We start from the raw sequence: 15,878 nt of genomic DNA on the forward strand, positions 1-15,878 counted from the left end.
ATAAAATTAAAATTAACGAGTTGCAGCCGAAAGGCGGTTTTCTTGTAAACTACTGCATTTCACCCTCTCCGTTTGGCCTCAGTTTGCAGAGGAAGAGAGTCCATTGATTTGTTCGAGTATGCCACATCTATCTGAAGCCATTTTTTGGTCATTAGAGATTTTAGAGATACCAAGTTACCTGGATGGCGATTATTGCGTTGCAAAAGCTCTTAGAAATAGTCCCAGATATTTTTAATTGAACTTCGCGCATCAGTCGTGCTTTGGTAACACACCTGAGTGTTCGTTAAAGCAGGACCGGATGCATGCTGCCCTGTTAATACACGGCTGTTGCGATCTTGGAAGGTGGGAATCATCACAGCATAATCATCATGAAGATGTAGGTGAAAGTGCATCAACTGGTAACCGGCAATCTTGACATAAATATCCTGCTTCATCTTCACAGTAAGTTGAATGAATGGAGACCGAAGCAGAAGGAAGATTACCATTCTTGTACGTCATGGCCAAAAGAAGAGCGAATGGCACCCTGGACCACTATGGAGACCTAAGCAGAAGGAAGATTACCATTCCTGGTCGTCATGATCAAAAGAAGAGCGGATGGTCCTTGGGCCACGGTGTATACAGGAAGAAAACACACACCGATCTGTATTTGCATGCGGATAGCTGCCACCACCCTTAGCAGAGGAATGAGGTGCCTAAAACACTGGTGCACGTGGCGCGCACCATCTATGACGCAGAGAGTCTGCCCCAAGAACTGGAACACCTCAAAACTGTATTCCGGAAAAACGTGTACTCGGAATGCCTGATCAGGTGCGCTCTCTGCCCCACCTCTAAAGTACAGCTTGTGGAGACGGAAGATGTCACGGAGGAAGAGATAGCCACCGCCTATATACCGTATACTGGCGCACTATCGGGGAAAATAGGACGCATATTGAGGAAATACCTAGTAGGAACTGTCTTTTGCCCACCCAATAAAACAAAAGCACTATTGGGAGGTGTCAAAGAAGATCTCGGTTTGCTGAAGGCCAGCATATACCAGATTCAGTGTCAATGTGGAAAGACTTACATTGGACAGAGAGTGCGCACCATCGAAGATCGTTGCCGAGAACATCGGTAGCACACTCGACTTAGGTACATCAACAAGTCGGCGGTCACAGAGCACTGTTTGTCCGAAAATCACGAAATGGACTACCAACATACCAGGGTCTTGACACAGACATCTAAATACTGGGACAGTGTCTTTAGAGAGGCTATCGAAATTCGTACCAGGGACGGACTCATCAACTGAGATTGCGGTTATAACCACAGCAAGGCATGGGAACCAGCACTGAGTCGAATTAAAAAGACGCTCAGCAAAGAAAACGAACGGGCGACCAGGGCGGATGAGGCAATTACACCGACGCCACCACAGACGCCGACACCAGCGTCTCACCGACCGCCGATGCGCGCCCGGGGGCGCGGATCACGGGGAGAACGCCTAACAGGATGAGGGGATTAAAGACGACCACCCGCCCTCAGGAGCTCAGTTCGTCAGCGCACCTGACGATGGCGACATGTCTGATCGCCGAAATATTGTGCCCGTTCGACACTATGGACTGACAGTACACCCGTGGACTATTCGAGCAAAAAAAAAAAAAAACTTGATCAGTTGGCATAGGATTCGTGCATGAGATTAATCAGAAACAGAAGATTAAGTGCTCAAGAGGTTTGAAGCTCTGTAGGAACTGATTTCCCAAAAGTATTTGAACGATTTCATTGCCAAATTTAACAAGCTGGTAGGAGTACTAGTAGTAGTAGTAGTAGTAGTAGTAGTGGTAGTAGCAGACCTTACGTTGTGTGGTTAGTAAGTGAGTTGTTCCCCATCAGGTCTGCTTTCCTTGTGTCAATAAGCTCAAGAGGGTGCTAAGGAACACTTGTTTTGCATCATCTTTGAACTTTGCAGAAGACGAAAATTTTACGTATTCATACAGGTATTAACGTTCTGCGTCAGGTATATAGCAGAGTGCGCCGTTATTGTTTAGGAGGCTGTGACACACGAATACTCGGAGGCATATCGGGTTGCCGCTTGGCGTGATATTAGGCGTTTCGTGGTTCCCTGGCTTTGCTACAAGAGAAATTGGATTGCAGATTTTATCAATTGAAAACTATTATCAGATAAAATTAATTCTTGTGCCACTCGTATTTCAACGCTTCGTTTGTTATAGGCGTCCCGAAATATATGGAAGAAACTAGGATTTTCACACCGTTGTAGTCCATGAAGTATAATGGGGACAGAAGACGATTTTTATTTATATAGTTGAGTCCCTAACTGATGCTCAGGGCAACACTTCCGAATAATTTGTGTAGTTTCCTTTTTATTTTCTACTGTGGAGTTACTGAATTTCTCTGTGTTATCTGAAGGCTCATTATTTGATAAGCCTCATAATCTTTGACATAACCAATATCTTTCGACGTCAAATGATGATCACTGTTATAATAAGGCGTCTCTAAGCACGAAAAGCAGTTTTGTAGAAGTAAAGTGCAACATTCCTAAAAGAAGCTGTCGCTTTTAGTATACTCTCTCCTCTTAATAATCCAACTGGTAATGAGAGTTTATACGCAAATCTTTACGTTACCGTAAATATACGTTCACCTGCAGAATTGCTTGTAGAGATGTCAGTTCGTACTATCTGTGGACAGTATCTGTTTTCCAGTTCTATGATGGTGTGGATATTTACTTTTACTGATATTTTTTGAAATAAATAATATTTTCCCCTCCTTAGGCTTGCCCCATAAACAACTGAATTATGTATCACCGCAAAGCTTTGCGGTTTTAAAAGGTATAATCCACCTGCTTTCACTAAAAATTATTAACACAGATAAAAAATTTGTACTATCCCAAACTATATTCCTGCTGAATAGATTCGTCCAATTCATAAATTATTCATACGATATCATGACACCGAATTCTCTCCTCTAGAATCAACCCCCAGTCGTTGATAAATTCAGAACATTGCGTTCCGGGAGGGAAATACTTAGAAGTATGTTGTCAACCGGGAAAGGGTAACTGGCATTCTACGTGTTGGAACGAGATATGTTAAATAGTGCAACTCGGTAGATGGGTTAGAGAATTTCAACAAAGAAGTGGCTAGATTGAATTTACGGGTAAATACAGTGCGATTTGGTGACGCAGTGACAAGAAGAACAGGACTTCTGGTCAGGTCAGTACAGGGTGAGCAACACAAAATGAAACTGGAGTAGGTCTAAAATGAGTAATGACATAGGACTGCAAGCAATCTATTATGAACAACGTAGCCTAGATAGATACAAATCCAACATCCACTACACTAGCACAATTTTCTGTGTCCACCAGTTGCTAGATGAAGAAAAGACTAAGAATTTATGATGACCCGATTACGAATCCCAGCCTTGTTAGAAGTTTTCCTGCGTCGCTTCAGTCTGCATATATACATCAAAATTTATGACAAAATAAAACAAATTATTCATATATTTAAGTGGCGAAAAATGTTATAAAAATAGGGGCACAGAATTCGATAGTAAGAAAAGAGGAATAATGAAAAAAGAACACGAAATGGAAAAAAGGAATAAATAAGGAGAAGCCTGGCCGCATTTTACACAGAGCAACAGTTAATAATTGCTAACACTTACTATAATAATTATGAAAGAAGGTTGCATACGCGAAAGACACCAGGACACACACCGGGAAAAAAGACTGAAAACAGATTTTAAATTTCAAAACATTTTCAGGCGTGTAGACGTACTCTGACCATAAATTATTTGTTATGAACTGCCGATTAAAACTGAATTGCAGGAAGTTAGGAAATTTAAAGGACGAGAATTGAAAAATTGAAATGGAAATGCCGAGTGGCTACGGCCTCCCGTCGGGTAGACCGTTCTCCTGGTGCAAGTCTTTCTAGTTGACGGAGCTTCGGCGACTTGCGTGTCGATGGGGATGAAAGGATGATGATAAGGACAACACAACACCCGGTCGCTGAGCGGAGAAAATCTCCGACCCAGCCGGGGATCAAACCCGGGCCGTTAGGTATGATATTCCGTCGTGCTGACCACTCAGTTATCAGAGGCGGACATTGAAAAATTGAAAGATTGAAAGAACTAGAGATTGTCAGAAGTTTCAACGGGAGTATCAGGCAACTGTTACCTGAAATAGGAGCAGGGACCCAACAGAAGACGGATGAATAGATTTGACAGACGAAATAACAAAGTATCAAATAGATAAAAAGGTTAGTCACAAGAGAAATACTTGGATAATACACGAGATATTGAATTTAATAGATGAATGGAGAAAATATGCAAGTACAGCATGTGAAAACAAAAGGGAATACAGACATCTAAACAATGAGACTAACAGATTATGCGAAACGATAAAGCAGAAGTGGCTAGAGGATACAATACTGTAAAAGTAGTATGTCTGTGGAAAAGATGGGTAGCATCAACAGGAAAATTGGAAGGACCTTAGAAGAAAAGAGAAACAGCTGTATTAAGCAATGAGGGCTATGGTGACAAGCTAGTGTTAATGAACGACAGAAGGATTAAATGGAATAAATACACAGCTGGAAAAACAATTGTGCACCTGGAAAGACGGTGTCGGTTTCGCTTCGATGACAGCTTATGCCACATAGAGGATAGTAGATGTTTTCATAATTGTCTCTGCGTAATGGCATAGCTACCTGAGCGCCATCTATGTTTTCCTTTCAATAGGGATTGTTCATATCCAGAACGCTCAGTGTGGGTAAACGTGTGAAGCAAGCAGACAACCGTGCTACGGAGACTCAACCTTACTTCCTGCAGTCAACCGACCGAGTTTGAAAGCAGTCAAATTGTGGCCTTGCGAGTGGTGTGACGGTCCTTTCGGAGAACAGCCAAACAAGTTGGACGCGCTGCGTCAGCTGTGCGACGATGCTTGTATCAGTGGTCACGCGAACATTCTTTTACACCAACAGTCGTGGTTCTGGACGTCCATGCAGCACAGATGCTCCCCAGGATCTTCGTATTGTAAGGGCAGCAGTGGCAGACCGTACAGATACGACAGCATAGATAAAAGGGACTGTGAGCCCAGACGGGTCAACACGAACTGTTATGAATCGTGTACTAGCAGTGGGAATCTGGGCACGCACACTCATAGGCCGTCTTCCACTCACGCCAGAGCATCGATGTGCATGGCTAAACTGGTGCCATGAGAGGATCACTTGGAAGATGAAATGGCGCATCGTGGTCTTCAGCGACGAAAGCACATTCTGCCTGTAGGCAAGTGATGGTCATTTGCTCTTACCATAGAGACGTGTTAAGCTTTGTCTTGTAGAGCAGATAATTCCAAGGCACATTGCCCCACGCAAAGCCTTATTGTCTGGGTGTGATAAGCTACAACTCTCGTTCACCGTTGGTGTTTCTACAGGGAGGCTAGCCAACGCTCGGTACGTGCAGATTGTTGTTACACCCGTTCTTTTCCTGTTCTTGCGTCAGAAACGTGACCTACTAATCCCTCACGATAATGCTCACGCACACATTGATCGTGAAACTCATCCTGTTCTGTGAGACGTGCAGAAACTTCCCTGGTCAGCATGGTGTTCGGACATGCCCCAATTGAGCACGTGTGGGATGTGATGGAACGAGAAGTGACTCGCACGACCAGTCAACCAGCTTTCACAGAACTACGTGAACAGGTCGAGCAGGTGCGCCACAGCGTATCCCAGGATAATATTCGCCATATGTACGATGGACTGGATACTCGAGTCAGCACCTGTATTCCCGCCCGTGGGGATTACACCACGTACTAATATACTAATATGGGTATTTTAGCAAGCTCACACTCTCATACTGACCCTACGACTTATCTTAGGAAATAGATTAAGAAAAGGCAAACTTACGTTTCTAGCATTTGTAGACTTAGAGAAAGCTTTTGACAATGCTGACTGGAAAGCTCTCTTTTTTAAAATTCTGAAGGTGGCAGGGGTCAAATACAGGGAGGGAAAAGCTGTTTATAATTTTTACAGAAACCAGATGACAGTTATAAGAGTCGAGGGACATTAAATGGAAGCAGTGGTTGGGAAGGGAGTGAGGCAGGGTTGTAGCCCCTCCCCGATGTTATTCAATCTGTATATTGAGCAAGCAGTAAAGGAAACAAAACAAAATTTGGAGTAGGAATTAAAATCCGTGCAGAAGAAATAAAAACTTGGAGATTCGCCGATGACATTGTAATTCTGTCGGAGACAGCAAAGGACCTGGTTCAAATGGCTCTGAGCACTATGGGACTTAACTTCTGAGTTCATCAGTCCCCTAGAACGTAGAACTACTTAAACCTAACCAACCTAAGGACATCACACACATCCATGCACGAGGCAGGATTCGAACATGCGACCGTAGCGGACGCGGGGTTCCAGACTGTAGCGCCTAGAACGTCTCGGCCACGCAGGCCGGCAAAGGACCTGGAAGAGCAGCTGAACGGAATGGACAGTGTCTTGAAAGGAGGATATAAGATGAACAACAACAAAAGCAAAATAATGGGATGTAGTCTAATTAAATCGGGTGATGCTGCGGGAATTAGGTTAGGAAATGAGACGCTTCAAGTAGTAAATGAGTATTGCTATTTGGGGAGCAAAATAACTGATGATGGTCGAAGTAGAGAGGATATAAAATGTGGACTGGCAATGGTAAGGAAAGCGTTTCTGAAGAAGGGAAATTTGTTAACATCGAGTATAGATTTAAGTGTCAGGAAGTCGTTTCTGAAAGTATTCGTATGGAGTGTAGCCATGTATGGGAGTGAAACATGGACGATAAATAGTTTGGACAAGAAGAGAATAGAAGCTTTCGAAATGTGGTGCTACAGAAGAATGCTGAAGATTAGATGGGTAGATCACATAACTAATAAGGAGGTATTGAATAGAATTGCAGAGAAGAGGAGTTTGTGGTACAACTAGTCTAGAAGAAGGGATCCGTTGGCAGGGCATATTCTGAGGCATCAGGGGATCACCAATTTGGTAACGGAGGTCAGCGTGGAGGGTAAAAATCGTAGAAGGAGATCAAGAGATGAATACACTAAACAGATTCAGAAGGATGTAGATTGCAGTAGGTACTGGGAGATGAAGAACCTTGCACAGGATAAAGTAGTATGGAGAGCTGCATCAAACCAGTCTCAGGACTGAAGACCACAACAACAACAAACACCCGCTTGTGCTATTGATCTGTAAATGTTATCGTTTCATGTACTGCGTATGCACCCTTGCGATAATAAATCTTGAGTGAATTGGATACCTCTAGAAGGGGGTGCTAATTTGTTTTCCGGCAGTGTATTTAAAAAAACTGTACAAGGCAAACTACTTTAAGACAATCTTGTAGAAGTGTAAAAGGAAGAAAATGAAGAGGAGGAGCAATGCAATACTGCTAGAAGAATTTGGCAGAGCACTGAAAGTCGCTTGTACTACACAATAAATCTTGAGATGTGTTGAGATTCTCGGGAGAGCCAGCACTCTAAACACTATTCCATCTGACATCTCTATCACTAAACGGCTAACCTGGTTCATGGTGCACAATTCCAGTTGCTGGTCGCCTATTTAACTGCTACCATAGCAGCTTTTCAATATTTCGCGTAACTAACGACCGAATTTAAAAATTTGAAATACTGCCATAATATGTTCATTAAGGGCTATAATCTTCTATTAAATGTTTAACACAACTTAAACGTTACAATTATAACTGTCTACATCTCTCGAAGCAACATAACTCAAGGCCGCAGATTATTCAGATTATATTCATTGGGTACTTGTTGAATGAGACCAATCAGCGACTTCCAACAAAGTTTGTACATAAATTCAAACCTTTAACCAAACGTTTTCTCTTTGATACCTCCCCCAAAATGATGAGAATGGACCAGTTCATCGCGTTCTACATTTCAGATTTTCGTCCAATACAACTTCAACATCAGACATCAGCTTTTAATTTGTTACTTATTTACTAACTCTATTCGCAACATATTTTGCACACAGTACGCACTTTTACAAAACGAACAGCAAAGCTGTGTTGTTGTGGAACACGTAGTTTAGGATGAAGTCACGAACACTGAGATGAGTAAGAAACTAGATTTTGGTTCGAAAGGAGGGCAATTAGCCTTCTAGTCTCATCCAGTGTCTGATAAGGAGAGCATTTAGCGACTTCTAGAAAGCATTAAACAAAACTTAATACCATTTCTTAACTTTTTCTCGTTTACATACTTAACGTCAAACACATTGGTGTCTAAAATTAAATCAACTAACCACTATTTCCATGACCTGTATCTAATTCACGATATAATCATATAAACTGTTAACAGATGTCCGAACGGTCGTGTTCTGCGCTGAAGATATCATTCTGGTCAACGAACAACCACGCCAACGATGACGTACGGGGTGGCTGCTGTAGCCGAGCGGTTCTAGGCGCTTCAGTCCGGAACCACGCGGCTGCTGCGGTCACAGGTTCGAATCCTGCCTCGGGCATGGATGTGTGTGATGTAGGTTTAAGTAGTTCTAAGTCTAGGGGTCTGATGACCTCAAATATTAACTCCCACAGTACTTATAGCCATTTGAACCATTTTTGATGACGTAGGGCACCTATAAAACGGAAAAGTGTTTGCCCGTAGTTTTATATTCACAGTCGCTGTGTGCACAATCACAGACGATGCACTATGGCACAGAGAAGACGCGTACTAGGCTCTCTGGGGTGGAAGGCCATGGGAAGAATGGAAGCAGGACAGTCGCAAACTGATGTGGCTCGATTGCTTTACGTTAGTCGTTCTCTTGTTTTTCGGATGTGGTGACAGTTTATAGAGATTGAAACTGTATCCCGAAAATCAGGGCAGGACCGACCACGTGTAACATCAGAAAGAGACAACCATTATGTGGGCGTAAGGGCACGACAGTGCCGCCTTAGTACCTCACGGCAACTGACATCTGACCTCGCAGCATCCACTGGGCGTGATGTATCGAGACAAACGGTGTACGGAAGGCTTCGGCAGGGTAGCCTTAATTGTCGGAGACCTTCTGTATGTGTACCTCTGATGTGTCTTCACAGGAGGGAACGTCTAGAGTGGGGTAGTCAACATGCCACCTGGACGTCGAACAGTGGTCCAATGTTCTTTTCACAGATGAGTCCCGATTCGGTCTGAGCAGTGATTCTCGGCGGATTCGCATCTGCAGGGAACGTGGAACACGATTTCGGGACCCAGTCATTGTGGAAAGGGACAGATATCGAGGATGATCCCTAGTGGTGTGGGTAGAGGTTATGTCCACCACTCGAACATGAAATTTCACGGTTTAATCGGCAAGATTTAAGTCCTGTCAGGTATCGTTACAAGATTTTGGGACTTCATGTGCAGTTGTTGCGAGGTGCTGTGGGCCCAGACTTCGTATTGCTGGACTGTAATGTTCGAACTCATAGAGCACACGTTGTTGACGTCTTCTTGGAAACGGAAGATAATGTATGCATGGCAGGGCCTGCTGGCTCTCCCGATTTGAATCCCAAAGAACACGTCTGGGATCCATTAGAGACAGGGGTTGCATCAAGTCAGCATCCAACAATCATTCTCCAAGACTTGCGAGAAAGGCTACAGGGGCCGGCCCGGGTGGCCGAGCGGTTCTAGGCGCTACAGTCTGGAACCGCGCGACCGCTACGGTCGCAGGTTCGAATCCTGCCTCGGCCATGGATTTGTGTGATGTCCTTAGGTTAGTTAGGTTTAAGGAGTTCTAAGTTCTAGGGGGCTGATGACCTCAGAAGTTGAGTCCCATAGTGCTCAGAGCCACTTGAACCAAAGGCTACAGGAAGAATGGGCGGTGTTACCTCAACATGAGACTGATGACATAATTCACAGCATGCCCTGTCGTTTGGCAGACCTGTATTGCTGCCAGAGGTGTTCATACCACATACTGAGCGCATAAGCCAGTTGTCGGAATGTGTGTGTGTAAATCCGTAAAGTTGGAAAAAACGAAGAAGATTTTTGTCTACCGTTACGCATGTTGCAGTTGTTTACGTTCTGTATTCTTTATATGATTTCTACTTTGCTATCGTCTCATTACACCGTTTTGTGGCAAAATAAACGCTGTCTTGCAAAATATTGGGTTTTTGCTTCAATTTTTGACACCAGTCTGTTTAGTACAGTAACTCATTTGTAAAGTAATCTGAAGTTTGAAATTGTTTTATACACGTGAGTACCATTCTTTAAAAAAGTCAGGGGTTTGTTATTGAAAAATATATGAGACAAGTAAAATATTTTCAGGCATCAAGACGAATGTAACAGTTCCAGTTCCAGAGAAGCCAGGCACTGGCAGATGTGAATAATATAGAAACGTTAGTTTGATAAATCACGGTTGAAAACTTCTGACACAAACTATTTACACAAGAATGGAAAAACTGGCCGAGACCTGCGTCAGGGAAGATTCGTCTCGGTTCCGAAGAAACCTAGGAACATTCAAGTCAGTCTGACTTTACTTAAAAAACCACTGAAGAAATGGAAACCTATACTTTTAGAATTTATAGATTTAGAGGAAGCTTTTGACAATATTAACTAAATGGTATCTTTGAAATTCTGAAGGTAGCAGCGATAAAACACATGGAGCAATGGGTTAATGACAGCTTGTACAAAACACCAGAGTATAGTCATAATTTTCGAAGGACATGAAAGGGAACAATAGTTGAGGGGTTCCAGTCGATCCGCACCGTTACTCAAAACATTGACAAAGCTTTGATTAAAACTAAGCAAAAAATTGGAAACGGACTTAAAGTTTAAAGATAAGAAATAAAAACTTTGACATTTGCCAATGACACAAAAAGAGATTATAAGATGAACACTAACAATAGTAAAGCAAGTGTAATGGCATGCATCTCTGAGGGAATTAAATTACGAAATGAGACTCTAAAGGTAGTTGCTAAGTTTCGTTATTTGAGCAGCAAAACAGCTGACCATGGCTGAAGTTGATTGCGGTAAAAACAAGAAGAGCGTTTCGGAAAACCTGAGATTTGTTAATATCAAATATATATTTACGTCCTGGGAAGTCATTTCTGAATATATATTTCTGGGGCGTAGTCTAGTACACAAGTGAAACGTCGACGATAAACAATATAGATAAGAAGACGATGAAGGGTTTTAAAGTGTAGTGCTACAGAAAATGCTGGATGGAACGTATAACTAATGAGGAGGTACTGAATAGAATTGTAAAGGAAAGAAGTTTAGCGTACAACTTGCCTAAAAGAAGATATAGCCCGACCTTGCCCGTAATCCATCCTTGGAAAGTAGCAGTGGGAACAATAACATGGTAATTCACATTTAAAGATGGGAAGGAGAGAGTCGTGAACACAAGAGTTCTTAGGCGAAACCATTTTAAAAACTTTTTTCTTCTTCGAAAAATTGAAAGGATGCCTCATATGAACAGATTACTTTCTTCCAGATGACGCTGGTCCGTGCAGCATGATTCAGGTGTCGGTAATTCGAAGTATCCTCCTCTTTCCCGAACTGATACTTGTGCCTGTCTAATTATGTTCTTCAATAAAGAAAAATCCTAAAAGAATTAACGTATGAATTGATGGAATATACCCCCCATTCACCTGATACTGTCTTACACATAGTCCCACAGCTAAAAAAGCCTATGACAGAAGAAAGTCTAATAAAGAGACGTACAGCAGCTGTAGATGATTATTTTGAAGACCTGACAGAAAGTAAATGCAGCGACTGAATGCACACAATGCAAAAACTAGATACACTGACTTAAAAACAGACGTTGTCGAAGAGTAAGGGGTTTTTATCTATATCACATAGTTTTTCAGTGCTAGATCAACGAATTTTCTCCTTAGTGGCACAGTGATGGAATACGGGCTTTTGCTGCTACAACGGATGAGTTTCAGACTGTACCTAACATTTGAACATGTTTGTTATTCAACACTAACCGTTGAGCTATGAATTTTCCTATTTTTCAGGGAGCTGTTGGCGGGGCCGGGAGCCTGTGTAGAGAAACGCCGCGGAGTGGCCGCAGCTTGAGTGAGTGTGAGCAGCAGTTGTAAGGATTGCCCACTTGCTCGCAGGCGCGCTTCCACCAGCTGTCCGTGGTGCGCATGCGCCGGCTCGTGATGTACGTGGTGTCCGTGACGGCGCTCAGCGTCGTGTCCTGGACCTCCATCACCTTCATGGGCGACTCGACGCGGGAGGTGCCCGACCCCGACAACGCCAACGAGACCATCACCGAGGAGGTCCCAAGGCTCATGATCAGCACCTGGTACCCGTTCGACGCCTCTTCTGGTATGGGATACATGCTCGCCTTCATATACCAGGTACTGCAGCGAAACATCATACCTTAAGATTTGTCCAGATCACTCAGCACAACGTTTTAAGCAAGCTCCGAGATTCACAAAAAAATAATTGGTTCATGGATTGTACAGTTATACTGCTGCTGCATACATGGAAACATGTAACATACAGGTAATCAAAAAGTCAGTATAAATTTGAAAACTTAATGAACCACGGAATAATGTAGATGGAGAGGTAAAAATTGACACACAGGCTTGGAATGACATGGGGATTTATTAGAACCAAAAAAAAAAAAAAACGAAGTTCACAAAATGTCCGACGGATGGCGCTGGACAGCAAAACTGCTACCGTGACGGGTGAGACGGGTGAGAGGTACGCCGATATGTTACAGAATCGCATCATCCCCAGCCTGGCTGGTAAACACCTGCTGGAACGCACGAGGTTTATGTAGGATGGTGCTCCACTCCATATTGCTAGATGCATGAAAGATTTCTTGCGCGCGTCGTTTGGTGATGATCGTGTGCTCAGCCGCCACTTTCGTCAAGCTTGGCCTCCTAGGTCCCCAGACCTTAGTCCGTGCGATTATTGGTTTTGGGGTTACCTGAAGTCGCAAGTATATCGTGATCGACCGACATCACTAGGGATGCTGAAAGACAACATCAGACGCCAATGCCTCACCATAACTCCGAACATGCTTTACTGTGCCTTTCACAACATTATTCCTCGACTACAGCTACTGTTGAGGAATGATCGTGGACATACTGAGCATTTCCTGTAAAGAACATCATCTTTGCTCTGTCTTACTTTGTTATGCTAATTATTGCTAGTCTGATCAGATGAAGCGCCATCTGTTGGACTTTTTTTTTTGGTTCTAATAAAACCCCATGTCATTCCAAGCATGTGTATCAATTTGTACCTCTCTATCTACATTATTCCGTGATTTATTCAGTTTTCAAAATTATACTGACTTTTTGATCGCCCGCTACATCTTTTATGTCATTACGCAACTGCTTCGTCTGACTTAAACTGTAAGTAATAAAAACAGTTTTTTATATAGTAGATGGGACCGCATGTTGCGAGTATATGGCACACAGTATATTAGTTGTAGGGAGGAGTAGTAAACACACGTGAATGACATTACGTGCTGTTGGACTTTTGGCAGATAAGAAGCCTCCACAGTCAACATGAAGCATTCTGGAAGTTGGACGTTCACTTTGTGTAATTTCATGTCTATGGAGAATATTTCAAGGTGAAGGAAGAATTCACTCAATGTGTAGGTAAAGTCAACCAAGGTGCAATGACTTTAAATTCGCAAATATGTCCAACCCGCACGTCACCTATACTAGCCAAAGCCGTTGCAGCAGTCGGTCACACATCTCCAGACCGTGCATCGCTAACTTCTTCCAGAGTTGGCTATGTCTACTTGAAGAACCTCACACGGCGGCATTGTGTGGCTCACCGAATGTAGGGTCCCGACCCCAATGAGCGAACTGAGGGACAGTCAGATAAGATCATCTTTATGGCTGAGAATCAGTTTAGCCTGGACAGTCTCTCACCGTGTGTCTACAAAGCCCCTAGTACATGTTACGGTCCTGCTAGTATTGCGGAAAGAGATCGATACGGTAACAGCGACGTCTCATTGAGTGCACAAGCGTCATTTTTTCTCACGTAATATGAGATCTGTGCGCTGCAGAGAATTATGTGCTTCTGTGCCGTGTGCACCTCTTTCGTGGTACTTACAGGTCTAGGTTACATCTGACAGAAGACATTCCTCAATCACACCGGGATGGTGTCTGTAATTTGTTTCTTTCATACAGTCAGTAATTACGGAAATCGTTGTTAGACTACCTGTTGTCTCTGGTGACCGTCTTTAGATCTGTTTAAATCTATCCTATATAATTATATCAGGATATTACTATATAATTATATCAGGATATTTAATATAGATCATTAGTATGATTATATATTACGTATCCTAGTATAATTACATAGAAAATTACATAGAATATGATTTAACTGGCGTATATATATATATATATATATATATATATATATATATATATATATATATAGTAATTGTGTCGGATATGTTTTAAACAAATATGAATATTTCCAGCACAGACTGGACAACATAATCTGAAGGTTTTGCTGTCGCAGACTGAGACAAAAGAGACAAATAGCACATTTCCTGGATCACTGTTTTTTTTTTTTCACGACTGTGTCGCAGCTTGTGACACTCGCCTACTGTAACCACCTACCCGGACTTAGTAAGCAAATTGAAAGCTCTATATGCTGGAAGCTCTATATTCTGGAAGGTTGCAGACCTAAGATTACGATGCGGACCACTGCCGACCTAGAGAGGATACCTCTCTGGTGGTAGGAGGCGCTACCTCAAACCACGCTGGAGTCGTTGTGTACCCTGTAATACCATGGGAGGGCGTCACTCAGCGCAGTGACGTTCTGTATTCGGACAACGGAGAAACATCACATACAGTAAAATCACGCACTGCCCGTGACCGGCTTTCTGGTTTATTTTGCGCCACTACATTTGCGTCATGTACCTTAATGCGGCTAAGGCACCTTTTATTGTAGACATTAACAAAGTGTGTGTCGTTGAATGCGACGATTCCTTAAATTATGGACGTGAATTAATTCAACCAACACGTGAAGTTTTGTTCTGTTGCTGCAGAGATATTAGATCGATTTTTCATCAGTACAAGATTCGAACTGAAAACCAGCAAAAATATGATTAACGCATCAACTACTAACAAGACGACAACCAACAGTATCATACGTACCAAAATTACCATCAATAGAGTGACTCACTATGAGAAGAACAGACATCACTAACAGTCCGTCGTAAATATTCTCACTCCCCCTTTGCTTCATCTTTTCTCCCCATTCTTTTTTCTGTGTGATCAGTTTTGTATTCTGTTTAACGGCAGTGAAGATGAACTCCACGTCACCAACTCTCATTGAGTGATTCAACGCACTAGCTAAGGCACTAGAACCGTATTCATGTGAATCTTTGTTCAAACCCTACAGGTCTTATCCCGATTTTGGTTCCGAAGACCGCTTCCTGCGAGTGTTGAGATGTAAATGGGTGTAGGCTACAGTGACCGTTGAAAATCACATGATAATTTCTATACCAGTACGACAGCCTATTTCCTTCCATTTCGTTGTTCAACGATGATCGCTCCACCTATGACTCGATGGCGTCGCAAACTCTAACCTTCATCGAACAGTTAGCCATATGAAACAACATAAACCAGATTTACTTGTTTTACAGTGAAACTTCCTTATTTGTCACTGTTACAGTTGTCTTTAACCCCATTCTTCCTTTTCTTTGCCTTTTTCAACTGGTTATAAATGTTGGTTACTGTATCGGGAGCAAGCAAAATTCTCAGTGACTACACTGATCGAATTAGTTAATCCACCATTTGATAGACTCCCTTGTTTCATTTTCTGGAATATTCGGCTCTGCATTTATTTGTGCTTAGCAGTACATTGTCCAGTAAAATCATTAATTTCTCATTGTTGTGTTATTTCATTGAAACAATATGGAGAGACTGTACCAGAAGTTCGACAGCCATACTAA

The 15,878-nt window shown here is 42.6% G+C and overlaps 1 protein-coding gene across 2 annotated transcripts in view; it reads left to right on the forward strand.

Annotated features, from left to right (window-relative positions):
• Positions 1 to 15,878, forward strand: part of LOC124545411 (odorant receptor coreceptor) — a 348,578-nt gene that overhangs the window by 115,157 nt on the left and 217,543 nt on the right. For both annotated transcript variants that reach the window (XM_047124328.1, XM_047124329.1), the window contains exon 3: positions 12,058 to 12,303. In XM_047124328.1, the coding sequence (XP_046980284.1) occupies positions 12,058 to 12,303 (246 nt within the window). The remainder of the gene's footprint in view (positions 1 to 12,057; positions 12,304 to 15,878) is intronic.

This window comes from Schistocerca americana, chromosome 8 (genome assembly GCF_021461395.2).
Source record: "Schistocerca americana isolate TAMUIC-IGC-003095 chromosome 8, iqSchAmer2.1, whole genome shotgun sequence".
Lineage (NCBI taxonomy): Eukaryota > Metazoa > Arthropoda > Insecta > Orthoptera > Acrididae > Schistocerca > Schistocerca americana.